Source organism: Opisthorchis viverrini (assembly GCF_000715545.1).
Source record: "Opisthorchis viverrini unplaced genomic scaffold opera_v5_73, whole genome shotgun sequence".
Classification (NCBI taxonomy): Eukaryota; Metazoa; Platyhelminthes; class Trematoda; order Opisthorchiida; family Opisthorchiidae; genus Opisthorchis; species Opisthorchis viverrini.
The window spans coordinates 1103992-1126098 of NW_008751729.1; the positions used below are offsets into that span (position 1 = coordinate 1103992).

Genomic DNA, 22107 nt, shown 5'->3' on the forward strand with positions numbered 1-22107 from the left:
GTCACTAGTTTGTCGCTCGCCCCCCCCCCCGTCCGTCAACACTAGATCCCCACAAGCTAGAAGAAAGTGTTCTGTCTTCAGAATTTTTCATCTCTAAGGGGTATTCCGTCCCTCTACTCCGGTATTCTTTTCTGTTACTAAAAGTTCACTGACTTTCACGCTGAAGAAGCTTTACTATTAATATTCCTGTCAATGGCACCAATAATTTACCACAACCCATCCAGTGATATTGGTGAAATTCATGACTGCCTGGAATAATGTTAAATGTAGAAGCAAATGGTGAACTGGTTTCAAATGGCCGGCCTAAGTTGACCTGATCAAGTCAGGGTGGTTCTCGAAGTCCAACTGATAAAAAAGCCTAGCATCACGACTTTGGGTAGTTGCATAAAAAGGAATTCAAATTCATTCTAAACACCGTTTTCTTGCCATGTGATAGCAGCAGGATTGGTAATCACTGATTTGTCGCTGTTCCCCTTTTTTATCTTCAAACATTGTTTTATACAACTTGGATAGAATTTGGTATCAAGCACGCAATTGACTCTGATTAGGTGTGTCTTCGGTCATTTCGGATGTCACTTCCTAGAAAATGGCTTGCACAGGCTCGAAAACTTTTCATAATCCCCCCGCGGCCCTTCTGTCAGGATTGTCCTTTTGCGCCATTCCGAATTAAAGGCGGAGAACCGAACCCTTCACCGGTGCGGGATACGCGGCAAATGTGCTGGATTTTAATTGGTTCAGGTATCTAGAAAAGGGATCCGAAGAAATAATCGAAGATGGTAGGCGAACTTTGTAGTTTGACGAAGAGTTATTCAGTCCGAAACATCCTTATTGGTTTCTTCGGTTCCTTCTTTTCATTTTCTTCTTGTTGTTACCCACATTTCTGTGATCAAATGCCACGAAAAATCGAATTTGTTTAACAGGAAGTGCTTGCCAATCGCTGGTTTGGACGGGTTTGGAGGTAACAACGATGCCTTGTAAGCAAGCTGCCCACCGGTGTCGTTTTGCCTAGCAGTCAGAGAAGTTTCCACTTTCACCTACACTATGGTGTGTTACTTCGCTACTTGCCTTTGACGTAAAATATGAGCCGGTCCTACTAAATGGTGTAGATCTTACGAAAGATATTTCAAGCGCCACCCGGCTTTCCTCCTAAGGTTTATCTGTAGCCTTATCAGAGATTAATGACACTTAATTGGCAGAAGGAGTTCTGTGGAGAGCGGCTGAACTGAACTGTTCTACTAGGATCGTGATGTGTTCATTGTTGAATTTGTGTTGAATTTTTGTTCGGTAGCTCATCACGTTTTGGGCGTTCTGGGCTGCACTTTCCACTGACTCAGCCCACCTTCCGCTGAAATATGCTGGAATATGACAGTGTTCGCATACGAATATCCACTTAAAATCAGGATGTGATCTAGTGATTGAATACAACAAAATTATCCCACTTGGACACGTCAGATGAGTTAATCGTTTTTAACTTTCCCAAGAAACCCTATGTATGTTGCAGAAGTAATTTCGTCTTGGTTTTATGCAGTAGATGTGGTTATTCCTTGATTCAGCTCCCGTGTCTGCTATACTAGACGTGAATAAAACCATCTAACCTACGGCCAGCACAACCATCTTGTGTTGAGTGCACATTGCCCCTTTCAACTGAATGATTTACTTTAGGTCCGTGAGATATAGTTGTATCGCAATTACGCTTCGTCACATCCATTTAAACCATGAAGATTAGTGCCAAAACTCTTTGTGTTCAGTTGCACTCCTCGGTGTGTGACGCATTATTTGGATTTTCCGCTTTGTTGTGAGCTGCTTCATTTTTTTCCATCTTCATGCTTACCCAGTGTCAAACGTTTTTGACACTGTTCTTTTTCACTGATGTGTTGGGGTCGTTGGTGGTAACAACTGTAATGGTGGTGTGTTGAGGAATCCTTAAACATAGAGTGTGCAGGTTGGCATCCATCAATCAGATGCCAATCTGAATTTCGTTCTTCATGCTACACTTGTCATTCTGGGACCGCTTTTAGCACTACCCGCTATGTGGCTGTCAGTCCATTTTAGCTTGTCATTCCTTAGTCCTGGATAGAACTCGTTTGAGCTCCAAGGTTCATATCCTGCGTAGTAGAATTGGCGGATGGGAGGTTGATGAGTCATTTTTTGCTCATTCTCGCCATCACAGTCATCGACAGCATAAAATCAGTGTTTGAACACTGATAGTCGCTAAAATACATATGCTTAGAGCTTCTTTTTATGTACATTGTATGATTATCTGGGATTTGGATTTACACGACTTTTGTTTCATCGACAATGGGACCGCTAATTTTGCATCATTTAAAGAACCCCGCTGAAGCACTTGGTGTGTTGTGTGGCATTCACCATTTGTTAGCATTTCAAAATTTACAGCATAACTGCGAGAGGATTTTTTGGCAAAGTTCTATACTTTTATATTTCGGAGTGCATATCTGCTTATGTGGTGTTATTGGGCTTACTTATTAGCTGTTCAGCTGTTCTTCACGTTCTTCATCGATGGTGTCTCGGTGAGTATTTTAGGCGATTTAGTATACTGGATCGGACTTCTAGAATCTTCATTGCCGGACCTATAATTTATGGACGACGTAGCTTCGCTTGTCCATAGAACCCATGTGCATCAAGCGCTTATGTGACGGAAGGTTTTCAGCTCCCTCAATACATGTTCCCTTACACTTATTGTGGAACTCGGTATTCCAATGTAGTTTTATGAGAACACTGTTAAGTTGCAATAAGTCTCTTGTGCCAGTCGACATCGGCCACGTATTGGTAGGGTATTCATTTGTCTTGTGCAGACTTGAGTATTTATGAGCCAACCCTCGTCCGACCCCACTACATGTGACATCCACTTTCGACGGCCTTCTGGCTCAGTCGCCATGAGGCGATGAGTGGTGTAATGCACTTTGCTGCTCCTATGGCGCCAAGAACTGGGTCATACCAGCGATCAGTGTCATTGTTTAGTCTGATCTCACTTTGTCGTTTGTAAGATTAGCATTACCTGCGGTTGTTCCGCACAATCAGTCTGTTCTTTGATCTTCCTTGAACCTATGTGGCATTCGATGCCGCCTGCTTTGAACTCCCATATCTAGTGATGAATTAATATGGTTTTCGCATTCATTCGCTAGACATCTGTGAGGTTCATCAATACCTGAAACGAATTATCAGGCTAAAGTGGCGTCTAAGCCAATAAGAGGACTGTGTAGGGAAATGTGGAATGCATTCTAGGAGAGTTCCTGTAAAAATGATATATGTACACAAAAGCACAATAATATCGTGACATTTAAAAGACAGGAGAAGTGAGCAATCAAACTTAGGAAATAGACTCACTTAGAATGGGACAAGTAGACCATAACCGGCGTCTTGGATAAGTGAAGACTATGAAAAGTTTGGAGACATGATGGTCATGTTACGGGGTTGATCAGTTCCGGGAACAATGGGAGGAAAGTGTTGTTTGGGGAAACGGGGATTTTCACTTCCTAGAGGGTAACCGGTACTGAATAGGCAAATTACATCACTAAACGGGAGAGAAAGTAGGAGATCCGAGTTCATGGAAAGACTTGTCATGGTAATAGAGTTAGAATAGGGAGGAGAATACCACATCCTGGTGGCTAGACATGAGTTGAACGCCTCTTCATCGAAATTGGGAGCCAGTGGCGCCCAAGTTGGAGCGACTACGATACTTATGGATTAAGGGCAAATGGGAGGTGAGCAAAATATCTCAGGACGGAACGGAAGGTCGAGCTGTCACTAGTTTGATATGGGACGTCCAAGAATGATAAGAAGATAGTAAGATGAGATCGTTGGAAAGTGGCGAACCCAGAATGGAACAAGTTAGTCATTCCAGAATTGGGCCAAATTCAATGAACAGTGTGGGTGCATTTGGAGCGGTGAAGAGATGGGTGGGATTGATTGCAACTGTTTTTAGTCCCGCTGGTGAATGTTAAGATCGGTGTTCTGTAGGCTGGTAATATACTCATACTTGTCACTTATCTCGGATGCAGTCGATAGCTGGGTGTGGTAAAGGGTGAATTCATGGAGAGTGGCATCGCCTGTAAATGCATTTCTACAACCATGGACGAGTGAAAGCAGTTCATTCATGAATGGTGAAAGGAAGGTGGGAGATAGGACGATTCTCTGCGTAAATCCGACCTCCATACTGCACATGTGAGAAGCATCGCTTTCGAGGTGAATTTCTAGTTACCGATTCAATCCGGTTCAGATTTACAACCTTTCTCAGGAACGAGAGCGACAATAGGTATTTGACACTCCGGCGCTTCGTTCTCCATATGTCCTGCATGAGTTTGACAGACCGCAAACGGGCCCTTTTTCCCGTTCAGAAACGTGAAGATGGAGTGCTTTGTCCCTCTCAAAGGGTCTGTTTTCGTTCTTGTTATTGGAATCGAGCAGTTCACGTTCCACTGTGAAGCAGGTGGTTCATCGATCATCATGATGGGCACCTCGGGTCACCTAAATTGTTACTTAACGTGTTCCACTCATCAAAACAGGGGTTGGAATGGACTACAATGGCCCCTCTGACCGGTGATTTTCTTGGCTTGGTGTTACGGATAATTTGCAGAAGATTTAAACTATTTCCAATCACCGTCGCTTTTCCCATTTCTAATGGCTCACGTAGCCAACGCCTTCTCGGGTGAAACGTCTTTTCGGATATGTTGCTGAGTTGTACTTCCGGTCTAGTGCGATCGCCTTCCTCGCCTCGCCCGCGGACATGGATCGCTGTGAGGTCTGATTTGAATTGGGCAGTAGCTTTAAGACGTGTGACGTCGAAATCAGTATTCCGGATTTTGGACCATTCATGTGACAGACCGGTTTGTCTTGCATTCGTAAATTGTCTAGAAAGCTGCTTTTGGCAGACCACTTTGATGTCTACATCTTGTAGGCTGCAAATATCACAGCGGTGTTTTTTCTTGGTTTCTGGGAAGCAAGCTGCTACACGGATATGAACCAGGGTACGATCTGATTCCGTACACGTATTCAAAAGGGAACGGCAATTTCGAACATAAGATCGCCATATAAACTTAATTACTACATGGTCATTCTGAGTGACAGTTTGTCAGTTAACGTGATGCTCGACTTGCTGAATGTTGGTCCGTGCGGTTTGTGTGGGACGCAGTATGTAAGCCTACATAAGCTGAAAGAGAGAGGAAGGCTTTCTGTGGTCTGCAGGCGTAAGGAAAAACTGCAGCATTTGGTCATAAAGAACATTATTAATAGTATTGCCAGAGGAAGTTGAAACACGTTTCAGAATACGAGCATGAGAATCAAATAATTAGGGTTAGCCGGTGGAACGTAAACCTGAAAAGACGAGACAAGGCTGGGCGTAGTTTCTAGTGTTTGGAACGCTCACTTCAGATACCATTGTATTAGACAACGTTCTCTGCAACCTTCCCCCCATATATCATAATTCTCACCTTTCTACGCACTTGTAACATGATGTATTCAGTCACATTCATCCATTGCGTTTTTTCCCAAACACTATTGTAAAACGTTGATATGGTGTTTGATGGTCTGGTGGTGGTCGAACGACTGCCTACTTATGCTAACTGTTCAGTCATATTACTTAACTCTTACTGCCACTGTTTATAATCCAACACATTTTTACTAGCTCCATTTACGTCGTTTTCTCAGCCTGGATTGTATGAGGAAGCAATGACCGAAGCTCTCAGTCGATGCCTTGAGTACGTGAAACCGCAGAGTTCTGTGGAGAAACCGGTAAGTCTAGATTCATTCGTTTATGCACTAACCCATAGTTTGCGAGTAGATTAGTCCTGGTCGCACTCTTCACCATCTAATTAGAGTTCCGAATCCAGATTTTATTCTGTAATTACGGTCCAGGAACGTTGCGTACCTGTTTCAACCTTATGGAGAGTCATTAGCTGTACACATCTCGAATCTCCGGGGTAGTGGTGTGCTTAGCTTACTCATTGAGTGTAGCCCCACGACCTTCGATAGTTCAATCTACGTCATGTGCTCTGGTGTCGACTGTCAACTCGTCAGCAAACGTCCTGTGTGATCTTTGGGATTCTTCTCCCTGAATAAGCTTGCTGGTGCTTTGTAGATAGTGCGTAGATTTGAGTTTAAATGTTTAGCATTACCAAGGAAGTCCGTAACTGTTTGACCACTATCGATCAATGAATTGATGAGTGCCACCTCGACTAGGTAAATATGAACACACAAATACTTGAGGAATACGATGTAGTTGCACGTGGCTTTGGTTACCCAAGGCTAGCGATTTCAATACTGAAGTTAAATTCTTATCAGAACTTCCAGAAGCGTTTTGCAGTGCCTTCATCAATGACGTTTTGATTACCGTGCGACGGCAAACGCGGTTTCGGATCCGTAGACTTTTGCAACTCCGTTCACTTAAATTGTTAACACTATCGATGTCTTCCTCATTGAATATGCGTTAGCCAATCCAATAACTTCGCTTAAGGGAACCGGAGCCAGTCCTTACTGATCGGAGAAGTGTAAGCCTTTTACATTGTTGAGATGTCCCAGCTACATCTTGCTGCTTACGGGTTAGAATGATTGACGATAATAATTGTAGCATCTGACTGTACTCAGCAGAATCTTGGGCATGGATTAACGTTTTTATTTTCTTTGTGCCAGTTGGGATGACATCTAATAATCTAAAAAAATCTCTCAGCTGTAACACTTTTTCGGTGCCTAGCTGCAATGCTACCCGAAAGAAGCACGAGGGCTGGGATACTGCCAGTTTGCTCAAGCCTAGACACGGGGGATCGAGAGGCAGAGGTCGAGTTCAAACCACGGACCTTCCGGTCAGTAAATTCGTGCTCTAGCCACTTGAGCCATCTCGCCTACTTCTAATAATCTGAGTGCATTTCAGAATTAAGCGGATAGTTCTTGATATCAACGCACTACCTAATATATTCAGAAAACTTGGAATGCTATGACACAAGGCTATGGTACAAAAAATGTACCGTCTACTTGGCCTGAATAGCTCCCAGTTTGATACTGTTTGTCTTGAACGGATTCGATCTCCACGAGTCAGGAATATGTCTTTATACTATCATGGATGAATAAGGGAGAATACTTGTGGATAAACTAAACGCGTGGGAGTGTAGCGAGCATAAGAATTCTACCAGCCGAAGTCAAGGTGTCACCTGCCCACAGACCGGGCACATTAGCAATACTTATGGATAATCGATACTCTGATACGTGGATGTGGTACTAGAAGGGTCATTGTCGTCATTCATTCCCAGGTGGATGGGATATTTCAACAAGGCAAAGTAATGGCTCACAATCCCCTGATTTGTATTCCGTCACTTGAATTTGCTGGACAGGCTAACTCACGACCATTGTCGCAACCCGATGGAAAGTGCATTGGTCGTATTGACGCACCGGTGTGCGAAACCTGTGGACTGAAAAATAGGGATGAATAGACGTGGATCAAAAGTATAACTCAACAGCAGCATCGGGTGGAGTTGTCGGAGGTTTTGAGATGAACGAACCTGAAGTTATCTTTACCTGGGTGCAGTCACCCTTGCTTTCCACTTTTCTGATGTCAAATAATTTGCATCACGACTTTCTGCTACCATTATTAACATATTCATTGGCCCCTTTAATCAGGCCGTCCTAGGAGAGCCTGAAATTTAGAGGTATTAGCTTGATTGCTTTCATTTAATCCAATTTCCTGATCATTTCACAGAATAGAGTGAAACGATAGGTCGCTCCAATTTACCATTGTCATGGGTGCGGGTATGGTTACTGACTGCGTGTGGTAGCTTCTAACCAAAGAGACGCGCCACCGATTTCGCTATATCTACCAGGTAAATTCCAACCAGGACGAAACGTCAGGTCGATTGCTTTTCTAGGCCAGCTACATTCTATTTTTGCAATGATCCAAAAAATTTTCTTTTGTCCAGTGGTGCTCACCACCTTCATTACAGAAATGGTCTCATTCCGTTCATCGGTAGTTGTCGTAGTAGGTTTGCCTCGAAACCATGGATGATCCTATCCTTCTGTTATGGTGTGTGGGATTACAGTGTATACTGTCATACGCTTGGAAAATCACTGTTGCAGATGGAGGGGTTTAATAACCTCATTGCCTGGCAGTGAATGACACGAAAAGTCTATCCTGTTTGGTGAGAAAAATGATATTTTTGGTGGTAGCATGATACACTGATCACTTTTGGAAGTTAACTGCACGTGAGAGGTTGCACTGGTAGTAGCGTGGTAGTGTGATGTTGTAAACAATAACGGACCTAAATGAACGCGAATTCCCTCTTTTCCAATTTTGTGGTGGGTTGAAATGGTCTATTGGGAGTCAGTTTTGGACTTTGGAGAAACGTGAAAGACAACCAATGGTTGCTAGCTGGTACCTTCCTCGAAGGGGTTTCCAATCTGTTCCATCGAATGATATGTCTGCATTTGGATTCGCTCAACATAACTGGGCTCAGACGCACCAACGATACTCCTGAAGAGATGAAAATTGACTTGTTTATCCCCTTGAAAACAAGTTTGGGGTGTGACACTTGAAACTATCACGAGCTCACTTATCGATACCGCCGTAGTCGAATTTCAAGGATTCGAAAATATCGCTCATTCTTAGGGAAGTAGCTGAGATGGTCATTTTGATCACGTATGCACAATGTCCGCCTGTCTCCTCAGGCCACTTTTTGCAATCAAGGATTTGCGTCCGGTCGGATGGACTATAACATCTCAGTAGTCGAGATTTTCTTGTTTTCTAGCACTCGCAGTAAATGGGGAATAATCTGTTTTTTTTTTGGCTCATTTGCCCAAATCCGACATGGTATGCATTCATCACACTGCCTAAGCCCATATTGCTTTCCCTTTCACTGATTTACGTACAGCTTTTTGACTCCGCTGAATTTCTCGAGCGGTTTCCAGATTGGTGCGGTGATGCTATGGTGGCTTTTCTCTCGACCCTACGACGTCTGGCCGATCAAATTGAGTTAGTCCGTCCTCTCTTTCGTCCGTTTGTGCTACAATATTTGTCAAGTGGTTTTCCTATTTTCTCCTGTTATGACAATTGGCGCTTGGGCTGAACATTGGTATACTTTTATGCTTGCAACTCAGCCTAAAATACCGATGATTGATGTATAGTTGCGCTACCTTATCATTCGAGCAACGCTCTCCGAGCTATGTTTTTGCTGTGACATCAATTATTCCAATTCAAGCCTGTTATATGTACCGTTGTCCAAGGAATCTGAAAGATGAATGCTATTGATAACCGCACACTTGGTTGAGTGTTGTCGGCACGTGGTTTCTATGTATCCGCTCTACCAGACTATTATTCCCATCTGGTGACTGGCAAACGACCACTGAAAATGATCGTACGGTAATCTTTCTACTCTGTTGGCGAACTACCGGGCACTCAGCTGGTTGGCGTAAAGTGACCGCTCTTGACCGAGTTTTTACCCTATCTGTCCACCCACGATGGTGATTCTCCAAAAGCCAGCTCGTCTTTCGGTGTAACACCTCCCCCAACTTATCTCTTATTCGAATGCCCGTTGACAGGTAGACAGCTAACCGCTGCTCGTCGGCGACATATCTTACACATCCTCATTAGGTATTCTGCGTTTGTTCCCTCCCCCCTTGGAATAGAAATCACTATGTACTCTAAATACGCAATGCATTGTTTTTCGACGCTGCTGAGTTGAGCAAACCAATTAGGGAATGGAGTGCTCTACTAAATCACAACCAGCAGGACTACTGTAGTTCCAGTGGGTGTTACTTGTTTTGGTACGCTTGTCTGACCACTAGTAAATTATCATACCTATTCCCAATTTTTACGGATCCCCAAAGCAATCACTGAGCTTTTCGAATTGAGTTTTCAAATTAATAATTCAAGTCAGAAGTTGCTAGTTCTGCCAAACTACCGGTCAGACTCCAAACAATTTGAGATTTACGTGCTAAGCCAATCCAAAATTCAGTTAAGTTCGTCTACTCTGTGCTCACGTGTTGAGTCGACGATCGTTTAGTGTTGGAAACTACCTGAACATCGGACGGTCGAATCTTGAATCCGCCTGTTTTATCCGAATCTAGACGGAACGCCTAGTGGATTGCTTTTGCAGGTCCTGTACTTCTGTTTCATGGCTGTTGTAGTTCTATTCCTAGTCACCCATGAGTGGTGTACGTATTAGTCATAGGGAAATGCCTGAACTTGGTACACTTCGTCCGCGATTGCGTCGGTACTTATTGCCGTTTACGTACAATACCCCATCGTTCGTTATCTCCTTAGTCTACTTGTTCTTTTCAACTTCACGCGTTAGATCGACAATTCCACAGCTTAAAGCGGAAGACGACCTGGACGCGTGGTGGAGTACAGATCTCATGGGTGCGCGGCAATCTAGTCAGTCGCCTATCTTTTCTCAGGTTAGTGATCCTTCTCTTCTGAATGGTTCATTTTCTCCATCTGCTATGGTGTACCCTAACATCACCGGATGGTTGCGAGGTCTTTTGGTTGAGTGACCTACTTGGTAAACAGTATCTCTGCTATTACTTCAGCCTGATATGATTTAAACAAAACGGTTTGCCCCAATCATTTACGTTGAGGTTGTGGTGCGTCGTCTCGCCGGTGTTTTAGGTTCCATGTAATCTGTTGGGTGAACTTCTCCTATGTTTGAGTTCATTTTATGCGCATAATTATTGAACTTTTGCGCTAGCCCACGCCACTGATTGTATTTACTACTTGGCCTGTCCTCTCATGAAATTACGGTCTCCATACCACATCATATTCACCGTTGGTTAGCCTACATTTGCGGTTGCACACAAAAAAGACATTCCAGTTATTTAAAACATCACCATTCGAGTGAAGAAGCCCTTTCAATCTCTCCTCAGATATTTCTATGGGGAACAATAGAACCCATAATGTGTCTCTTTGGGAATGAAAAAATATCTTTAAGTTTCAGGTGGAAAACTGACTGACAAGTATCTTAGGACTAATAAGTCTTCCAAAGGGAAGGTCATGATGGCTCTTGCCTCACACATTCCAGCTGATGACCCATTACGTGGGGCTAATCAAACTCCCCATCATCACAGTGAAGATAGTTTTCTAATGAAAGTAATATTACTCGTGACATTTCTCCGTTTCACCGTAGGGGAGCGTCCCAGTTCGCCATATCTGTTCGCTGTCCTTCCAGCAAATCTGTTCTGTGGCTTTCTTCCCAGTACAGTGAAATAAACACCGTGACAAACCTTAGTTTGTCTTTAGCGATGGGGGATCGAAAATGGAAATATCTGTTACTTGATGACGTGTTCCACCCCGATGCATTTCGATCGCGCCTTCCCAATTCATTACCCCATGACTTTCCTCCATTACATCAGCAGCTAATATGAAACTTCTTTCGCAGCAGGAATCTAGTCCAGTTGGATGACCTGGCAGCCGTGTTGAGACGTTATCGTTTGGCGCTGCTTTTTCCTCGCATTTGTACTCTCATTCTAACTAATCCTGACGCGGTGTACTGATCAGGGGGTAGATTTTCAATCCTACCTTTATTTGAAGCAACCGACTGAAAGTGTCTGCATCACGCGGGACCTGCCGTTCATTAGCCATTGAACGTCAAACCGTTCATACTGTTCGGAGTGCTCCTAGATTTTATGTCACTGAACTTGCTACTGGAGATTTCATGTTAGAAATGCTACGGCATGTTCATTTTGGATTTTATCTCACCCGTCTCAATGTAGCGTGTTTTACGTTATCTCTTATTATTTAGCATAGGCGAATACCTAACCGTGTGATTGTGTGTTTGTGAAATGAGTGGCTTTGTACTTCGGATTTTCGTCCCGCAGTCCACCTCACTATCTTCTTCTTTTTCTCTCCTTTCCTTCAGGTGCGTGGTCTCCTATACGTGCTTAACAACGCCCGTTGGGTTCGCCGTTATGCCAATCAGCGACTCTTGACCTCTTACAAGACTGCTGGTTATGTTTCACATCAACGCCTTGAGGGCCAATTGAATGAAGCGTGGCTCAAAGGTATCGATGAACTGGTGACTCGATATGTTGCCTTGCGTAGTTCTTGGCTGTGCGCACCGATCAAGCCGTTTTTCACGGAGCTTATGGCACGAAGCGCTTCATGTACACGAGATAACTTTCCAGTTACAGGTACTTTTTGTGGCTGTTTTTCCTGATTATTTGGTTTCTCTAGGGTTTTGCTGCTGTGTATGACGAAAGAAAGCGTTATGAACGTTCTGACTGGTAATCCTAGAAAATAACGTCGGAACTTATCACGTATTGAGAATGCTGATCTGAAACTCGGGAATCGAAGCTGCTTGTACCATTCATTGTGGGCAGATATCATTCGGAAGTTTCCATCCAGAAACTAATTGGCTGGCTGTTTTCGGTTATCAAGTCTCTCTCGTTGCCTCTCTGTCGTTACTGATGTTGAAACGATGGCCTTGTTGGTATCTCATTGACGTAGAATCAACTGGAAAGACCAGGAAAACAATTAACTGCAGCAATAGAACACCAAGGATGCCGCTGGTGTCCGGGAATACCCCGCAATAAAGTCTTCGAAGGCTTCAATAAACAAAACTATCGAGGACCGCAGTGGTCAACTGATTTTTACCAAGTGAGGAAATGAGTTCCCTAATTGAAGGATAGATGTCTCCATTATCCTGTCTAATTGCGGATTAATCGTGCTGCTGGTCAGCTGCTCGTGGCCCTTCACCTTCTATTCGGGCGGTTGAATCTCCCTGGAGGTTTGTGAATTGTGCACTGCCGATCTTTGCAACAAGATCCAATTGGCTGTACAGTACTTGTCAGCTTTTCGGTATAGATTAACTTCACTTGTACGACGAAATCCTGGTTGAAACCCACAGAGAAATCAGGAGACAGTTCGGACACCTTTACAGCGCGTAACTACCGTGCCACTCAAAGAAAGTATGTAGATTGAGACACTGTCCGGTTGACCAAACCATAACATGAGCATTCAGGAAGTCATGTTCGGATTCTGACCACACAACTTCCAGTCAGTAACTGGTGTGCTCCCACTAGCCCCTTCTTAGAACTCTTTTGAAGATCTTAGTCGTACGAGATGTGTGAGTAATTGCCCAAACTTCGTGATGGTATGTTGCTCTTTGTAAACATACATAAAAATCGCACTAATGAGTACTGGCATTTGGGTGCATATTTTGTGCGTTACTGTATGTATCTGGCGTCCTCACTGGCACGTTTTTCATCCACAAGATGCAGCTGGGCGACGAACACCCCATCTCCCACCTCGTCTGATTTTCCCACACATGTTGACGATCCACACCTGTTTATATTGCCGTGTTTCAAGCTTTGGGCGCTTTCTGTACGGTGTTGTGTGTGAAAACCGCTACCACTTGTCAGGCTCCGGAGACCGAGCCTTTGGCGACTTCGTCGAACTTCTACTCTCTTTTCCACACGGCTGTGAACACATTGTTTGGGACGCTGTGAATCTGATGACATAACGGACAATTGCCAGTTGCGATCCCTAAGGGTTTTCACACAAACTAAGCCATTCCCAAGTGAAAATTCTTACCGAATGTTAGCCTCGGTGCCAGTTGCATCTGGATGTCTATGCTCCAGTCGGTGAGGTGATTTAGTATAGAGAAATAAAAAACCTCCATGTGACGGTTGCCGCACAATGTAACTGTTTCGCTCCACTGCAACCCCGAAGCTGATTCATACACAGTACCCTAGAATTTTGACTGCTAACCATGCTATGGTGGTTAACTCTTGCTAGGATGACCAGTTTGTGTGTGGAGACCGGGGAAGAGGACTCATCAGAAGCCTTTATCAAATAATTTCGTGAAGTAGACGGTTGCAGCACAACTGTTTAGTTCCCCCCAGCTATCGTCAGAAGTGATTTCTCTATGGGACGAAGGTTGAAAATGGCGCTCGTTACCCTGGTGACAAGCTTCCAAGTTACCCATACACTCGCTTCGTCTGTTCTTGTAACTCAATCGAACGACACTCGCCACCTAGTTATTTCAACAATAAGCTGTGCGTCGCATGCTTCGAGTATAAAATGAAACAGATTCACAGTCAATATAACGTTCGTATGTTCGATGTTCGAATGTTCGACGTTTGTATCAGAGCCGTTTCAGCTTCCATCCTTGGAATCCAACCTGGTAGAATGTTTCCAATAATATGGATCAGAGTGTTCACGTACTCCCTACGGACGTTATTCTCTTTATGGTTATCTGAAGCTCTTTAGTATGTCAATGCCTTTTTTCACATGCGCTGTTGCCCTCATGCTACTGCTGCATCCGCGGAATGATGTTCCCCAGGTGAATTTTTTCTTCAGGGGTTTTCACAAATATTCCGGAACTTCCGACACATCATGCTAACGGAAACGTTAGTATGCTGTTGCACTTGTTAGTTCTTCTTATTGGGGTTTGATAAAAAAAAATTTCGCTCTGACTAAAGTGATCGTTCTACATATTTAGTAAATTTGTATAAAAAATAGCTAGAAACGTGAGCAATCGATGGTGTTTGTAATTTGCATCGCAATACACCGTCCCCTCTCAGACAAACTTTTCCGGGAGACACGGAACTGTTTCTTCATGTGAGAGGTATCCAGCGTTTTGCACAGAGGTTATGAAATTTGACAGGGATTTGAGTGCTTTGAATAGCGTTTGTAAAGTGTGAAATGAAATTTTTGCTCCATCAGCAATGAATGCTCTAGATATTCAGCAAGCATTCGTGAGTGAAGCATATTGGCTCGATCTAGTGAAATTACGAGCTGGTAGCTGTTGAGTCATTCAAATAATCCACAATGAAAGCCACAAAGCAAAATGATTCACGACAGTGGTGTGTGGTGGTTTAGAATCCTAAAACGGTTACTTTATAATTTGTTACTTCATCTTCTTATCCAGCTCATTTCTCTGTATTGCATGTGCAAGGTGCTTTAATTTATGACTTTGTATACGCCTACAAGGTTGGGTTATCTTCTACACTAGGTCCGGCTCTTTCAAGATTTGACGCGATGGCGCGTCAGCAGAACCAATGGTATCAATCTTTTCCGTAACAGTTAACTAGCAACTCTGAAACAATGTCATAGTATGTGTCCGTTGTGGTGTTCCTTCTGGGGGGGGGGNGGTGGATCATCTGTTCGATGAACCAGAAAAATCTGCCGTGTTAACCCGGGGGATTACAACGTAAAAATTTTTGCATCCCGCAAAATCGTGGCTGTATGTTACTACAAAACGCTGGTAATTTTATGGGGCTAACACATTATTGTATTGCTTAACATTCTTTCATTCTATTTCTCTAATCTGACTGCCCTCGATCCGTATTGCTTGTGCACGGAGCATACTAAAACACTACTTCGAACTATTCATGAAACCGTTTAAAATAAGTCCACATGTTTCGCACTATTCCATGACACCGGTTGTTTTTTTGCCTCACACCAGACGGGTGCCTGTAGACAAACTGCAAGTGGCTATGTCGTTTTTATGTCTCCTCTTTTTTTCGCTGGCATAATGTGGTTGTTTTGGATCCGGAATTTGTCACCAGTTCAGTTCGACTTTTGCCAGTGCTGTAACTGGGACGTCACCGCGTCCCGAGCAATCCACCGTGGGTACGGGTGTTTTTTCAGAAGGCATGTTATCCGCCTTCTGGGAGTCAAAATGCTGGGGTATCTTCCTCATACACGGATATTTACCATTATAATGCTTACAAGAAACTAGCTGATTGCAAACCCGAATTTGTTTCGCATCGAATGTTGACTCACCTGGCGTTATACTGTCCCCACGACAACTTATTCCATCACGACCGTTTAACCCATTCAGTGGTCTATGTGCTCTTTGGTCATATTAAAGACAATACGTCCGTCTTGTTTGTAGTGATGGTCTAAGTCAGCAGACAATAGGTCTGATTTCCGCATCGTTTGTTGTTGATCTCACAAACGTTCCTGGAACTAGTTGTACTACTTATACCCGAACTCTCCACTCTACCAGGGATTGTTTGTATACTGCCTCATCCGTCCCCCCAAACTGTCTGACGGGGTGCATTTAATCATCCCCTTAGTGGATTCTTATTCCTACTGCAAACCTTCAAGCCTCTCGACCAACGATAGCAAAAAAAGTTGTCTAGCAACGTGTTAGTCTTTTAGTTGCTTGTTGTCGACTAAGGTGGATAGATTTTACATCTACTAGTTTCCTTTTTTGTTTCGAACCTTGTTTTGTGCCACTCAGTACTGACCGTTCGTTGTCATCTTCTCTTCCAGGTGTACACGTAACATTCCGTACGATCATTGGCAATTTGTCGCATGTTTATTCCGAACTCGTTTTGATCCTTGGTATCGAGGGTCTGGAGAGTAAGCACCGGGGCAGTTCGACTAAGAACGGGAACATTGGGTCTGGCGAAGAACTTGGTGTCCGTGAGATTCTCACACGCGTTGTCACGGTGCTGGTGACACGGATACATGCGTGCTTTGCGTACGTGGTAACTTTGCGCTTTACTCTCTCTTGTCACTCTGCCGTCCACTAATTCGACAGGGTTATCATGGGCTTGTTAATTGGCTGTTGAGTAGTCGTCAGTTAATTGCGGAAGCATTCGCGTACCCACTTTAAGATATGTCACTTATTCTAGAGTAACTGAGCGTTGCGTTGCACTGATTTTAATACTTTCAGGCTCCGAAAATGTCCATTTGGTCCGTAGTGCGCTTACTACTTCCTCGATTTTCTCGTCGTCTCGGCTGTGAGCAATGTTACTTGCTTACAAAAATAATGATCTTTGTAATATTTTGGAAAAGTCAGGGTTACTTATTGACTCTTATTTTCAACCATACACATTCGGACTCGAGGTTATCCTTTGGTTATTGGACTTTATCTTGGTTCACACCGTAATCTAGTAAATACAACCTTATATTGGGGAGTCCTTCCAAGCTGCCAAAAATGTAAGGTTGTTTCCTCAACCAAATGGGCGAGGATGATTTCCGCTAATATCAAATATACAAATTATGCGGGTGTTCCATTAGTTTATTCATCAACGATTGGGTGAGCTCTATTGTATATTGATTCAGACAAAGTTATACATCGGAAATGGAACTAGCAGCACAGAAAATTTGATAGAGCTTCTGAAATTTGATCATCATTGTTGTTTGTGGTCGATGGGAGCGTCGGATCAACACTACCTAATTAAGTTGCATGGTTCTCAAGATAAACAAGTTAGGTTACGAGAAATTATCAGCTCAAAAATTCTTCTGCCCAACAGTGAGCAGGCTGGAATCAGCTCAAAGGCAGTTTGTGATAATTCCCCGCCCTGAATGCAGGACCAAGGATCATTTTGCACGTATGCATGAATGTGCAAAATATTGATAAAGATGATCCCGACCCAAAGCGGTCACCTTGTCATGGTAGTCGGCCTTCTGTGCTGCACTGATCCTTTTAGCTATACTGGCTGGAACTCAGTTCCTAATTATTCAACCATGCCAGGACGGTCAAAGGTGAACGGCTTGTCGGAGAACAGCAAGTCCTGGTACTGCGAGTAATCGTATTACGAGGCGGTCTGGAGGTTAAGTCGTACTGTGCTCTGCAATAGGAGTGTGAAGGCAGTAAGGCTCTTCCCCCAAGCGACCAGCATGCCCATATTTATGGAATTCACGATGCTGTCTTCCCCCGAGGAAAGACACGTTAGAAAAGGTCTGCCCTAAAAACCACACACTCCGATTGCCCAACGGTTGATCGTGACCGCCGGCGCGTTATTCAAGACGGTAGAAATACTTTTAAAACCAAAGAGTCCGGTGTTCCCAATTTTCCATTAGTGGGACACTAGCGTCTGGAATCAAATCATTTTTGGTGGATGTTCCATGGTTGAAAAATTGAGTTGAACTAACTAACTATATACTACCCTTGTTACATAAATCTATTTATGTTTACTGTGGATTCTGTCTCAGCTAAATTGATAGGGAAAAATCGGTGCTTTCAACGTTGTTGTTACATTGACGTTCTTTTCTCCCGTATTTCCAAGGTATATTGTAGTGAAAACATGTCCATGGTATCAGAGACCCGAGCGAACATATTGGGGTAGCCTTCCCCAGTTTCACCGAACGTACACCCAAAAACAATCCTAGTACTTGTTACATAGCCACCCGGTATGTTGCGACCACATGGCCGTATCACGCCTTCAAGAGACATACTATTCTGTCGTCACTCCCATCAAAATTCTACCGAGCTTGCCCGTTTTTCGATGACGTATTAGAGAGCTATAACTATCTTTTATGTAGATAACTCGGGTAGGCGTTCATTTATTCAGTTGCGCACCTCTGGCCAATCTAACCCACTAAACAAAAGATAGTTCTATTATTTGTTCTCTCTCTCTCTCTGTTAATGTTAATCTTTCTCTCTTTAGCGAAATCAAGCTTAGTTCTTTGTCCTACTCAGCCCGGCTACAGCTTGTTTTGGACTTCAAGGCTGTGTCCTCGCTCCTGCCTAATTCTATATTCACTTCCGAAACCAAGCAACGTCTGACGGACTTGTGTCGATTGGGTGCCAATATTGATTTGAAGATGGAGGAGAACGAGTAAGTTCAGTTTTCAACCAGGCCATTCACATCAGTGGCATCGGCATACCATATTTCACTGGTTTAGTTGCAGAACTTTGTGTTCAGGGAGCTGGAAGCTCTCGCTTGTGGCCAACGATGTGTTCTACATCACCTACTATTGATTCCTAAAGGCAATCAAGATGTCCGGACTTCACGCCATCTCAGATTACTGCCAGTGGATCCGAATCCCCGGTGCTTTTTTACCGCACCGCTGCTGTCTCCACCGTTTTTTGTCCAATACGTTCGGTGGTTTATACGACGGATGCCTATCCATATATCGCACTCATCACCACGGGCTCTACGTATGTCTGTTAACGATCGTTGATGTCACTGCTGTTGTTTGTGAGTGCCCTCAATAGAGGGAAGTTGGTCTTGCTCGGAATCGAACGTAGACGCTCAAAACCGATTTCAGGCTGCTACCGACTTGGTTCTGAGCCACCTGACCGAGATTACTCCACTCAACAATTGTCCAAGATATTCTGCGGAGGACGTGTCCAGGGTCAACCACTCTGCGTATGATTCCCTATTGGCCTGTCTATATGTATCTGGTCTCTGGTTTGTTCACTGAGCTGGACAGTGAAGCATCGGTGTTGAACACTGATGTCATGCTGTCGATGATGATGATGACTAAGCTGGACCATTTGCTGGCAAGCGTTTCATCGCCGATCACAGTAACATCAAGGCGTTGTTAGAAATCGGAGTTGAGCGCAGCGGTCCGTCACTGGTTGTGTTTACTTTGTATTTGACTTTAGTACGGTTCGAGCACACTATGGGTATGATTGCGTGATATGCCGTGCATTTGGAACTTTGACGTGTCGACGCCCTTGCCTGCTGATCACCTTTCATTCGTCACCCCTGTTCCTGTTCTGTATGCGTGCATTCGCTCGTGGCCGTTCAGTTGTTCCCCCTCACACTCTGACGCCTCCGAATCGCTACACTTTGTTATTACTGATCGTGTCTTCCTATAAACGCCGTACCTGAACTGATCTGTGTTAGAACGATCTATCAATAAACTTTGATTGACGTTTAGGCTAATGTTTCGGAAGCCACTGGACCGCATACAATAGATCGTAACATGTTCACTACTGATCTATTGTGCAACGCATCCCTAACGTTGTTGTTCAATTGGAGGAGAACGCTGACGCCAGCGCAACCACTTTCTGTCGCATTCATGGACTTTTTTTCCTCTTTTCCGTCGTTGAAGGACCTCTAGGAATGTCATCTTTAACGCGCCGCATTGAACGCTCTCAGTGTGAGCTTTAATGGAAGTTGAAAAGGCTCTTAATAGGTCGCAAGTTTGGACCGGAACTCAGCGTTTGGTCGGGGTTAAACGTGCAAGTTAGCACTTCTTTTCGTTCATTAAGAAATGGTCAGAGCTAATCATTCGGTTTCAGTGTGAGGCCAAAAGGTGGTGGCCAAAAGCCAGAAACAAACTAGTGCCTACTGAGGTTTACCGCCTACTTCGATCCATTATCTGCTTTCGCCCAGCGATTTAATGAGGCTTCAGTATGCGACTTTATGCTGGGGATACATTGTGGTCAAATATCCATTAATCCTGAAGAACGTACACCACTATTAACTAGGCATTTGGTCCGTTGGTGGATGGTCAATCTTCGCAGGTCCCAAGTGGCAAGCTGGAGAAAGTTGTTAGGGGATTTTTCAAAGGCTCTTTGGTGGTGAGTCATTCTCGAGGGGTTACTATATCTCGTTGATTGTTCATTCGAGCACATAATTTGAGCATATTCATCCTCTCTCTGCATTTGGACAAAGCATATCTGGGTTTTAAACTGCATGGCTACCTACCTTTTTAGGGAACTGTGAGCTTCACCGATCCATTCGAGCTGCTGTTTTAGGTAACGTGTTCAAGCATGGTATAGTAAAGATAAGATAAAGCGTTCAGCTGTATCTTGTGTGTTCCTGTGTTTAAGCGACTGGGTTTCCATCCCACTGTATTATACTATTTGAACAAAGCAGCGACCATGGCAAATTAGTGACATTTGCTTGTATGTGGTGCCAGCGGGATTGTTACATCCCTTCTGTCATCTTAGCTTATTCTTATTTGCCACGGTTATCACTAGTTTCTTTGAATTTGGTGACGCTTTGCTGAATTCCACGGTTATAGTTTTAAAATCTCCTGTCGCCGGAGATAGTTTGTCTATAGATGTTGCCGGTATTTCTTGATTCAGTTCATCTTTGGTTTCTTATCGTTGTTCAGATTCTTGGACAACACACTACAACAAGAAAAGTCCCGTATGCGTCTTCTGATTGACTCATTCCGAATTTTCGAACCGACTACTGGTTCTGTCATCGTGATTCGTGGCTGAATCGACTCACCGCATTACACACGCAACGCTTTTTTTCCCGTTCGCTGAGTATTGCCTCTCGCATATCGTTTTGCAGCTAACTCGATCTCGCCTCCCCCTTTGCGTACACTGTGATATACCCTTTACGGTGGTTAATTGATGATACTCATTTTTCTCACTTGATCCTGTTCTTAATCCTCCGTGCTATGAAATCATCTGCTCCTACTGATAGTTATTAGTCAGAGACTGTTTTCACTGTTGCATCTCCAAGCTATTTGCGTAGAATTATCATTCAACTTTTTTCTCAATTGTCAGCTTATCCGACTGTCCAGCAAACGAGCGTACATTCAAAGGTTTGTTACTTAGAGTTCTTGCGAAACACTATATGAATGGAAAACCTGTGACACGACGCGATGGACATGTAACTCGACTTGAATTTCACCAGAACTGTCACTTGGATGGATGGCTGCTGATTGTACCTATACTGGTACTGTGTTTTTTGCAGCGGCAACCGAGCCCGACCGGATCCATTGTTTATACTGTACGACGGAAAATCGGGGACCGCATCTACCTAATGAGTTTCATGGAGGGGTAAGCCCGTCGTGGACTGTTGAGTTTTCAGCAACCTTGCGGGTGGCGTATGACGTCCAGAAAACAAGACTATTCCAGCGGATTTACAGAATACTGGGAGCGCCTCATGGTTGTGCTCAATCACTAAACCGCGCGTTTCCACCAAAAAGTAGAATGGTGTCATTCCATATTGAAACACTGAACGCTTCCTGGTCAGCACAGTCAGCTTGACTATTCTCAAAGGGAGACTGAAACTTACCGTAGTGCGACGGTTTGTATACCTCCATGATACATTGATTTATACTGGAAGGTGTCCGCGCGACACTCGCAGAGTCTCAAACCAGGTCGGTCAGTGGTTAGAGGTCTGGCAAACAGTCTCTTGTTCCTCCAGGTTGGAGGTTGGGACATGTGTAGCAATGTCTTGCGTAAAAGTTGAAACGCATTTGGATTCCCTGCCAACACCGCTGCCTTGCGGTTAGGCTTTTAGGCCAAAGGCTTTGGTTGAGGACAAATTGGGATGACTCAGTGGTTAGAGTGCGAATTTACTGACCAGGAGGTCCGTGGTTCGAACCCGACCTTTGCCTCTTGACTTCCCCTGTCTAGGCTTGGGCAACTTGACAGTATCCCATCCCTCGTTCTTTCTTCTGATGGCATGGCAGCTGGGCATCGAAAGGGTGTCAGCTTAACGACTATCTATCTA

The 22107-nt window shown here is 44.0% G+C and overlaps 2 protein-coding genes across 2 annotated transcripts in view; one reads left to right on the top strand and one right to left on the bottom strand.

Annotated features, from left to right (window-relative positions):
- T265_04434 (hypothetical protein) overlaps positions 1-21177 on the top strand; it is a gene marked incomplete at both ends in the record, with an annotated part of 50100 nt that extends 28923 nt beyond the window's left edge. The window contains 7 exons of the mRNA XM_009169179.1: positions 5665-5748; positions 8871-8971; positions 10293-10395; positions 11853-12123; positions 16217-16427; positions 18343-18513; positions 20750-21177. Coding sequence (XP_009167443.1) covers positions 5665-5748; positions 8871-8971; positions 10293-10395; positions 11853-12123; positions 16217-16427; positions 18343-18513; positions 20750-20858 — 1050 coding nt within the window. The remainder of the gene's footprint in view (positions 1-5664; positions 5749-8870; positions 8972-10292; positions 10396-11852; positions 12124-16216; positions 16428-18342; positions 18514-20749) is intronic.
- Positions 13159-13452, bottom strand: T265_04433 (hypothetical protein; the record flags this gene model as incomplete). Its single annotated transcript, XM_009169178.1, has 1 exon — positions 13159-13452. The coding sequence occupies one exon, from the start codon at positions 13450-13452 to the stop codon at positions 13159-13161; it is 294 nt and encodes a 97-aa protein (XP_009167442.1).
- Positions 21178-22107: the final 930 nt, after the last annotated feature.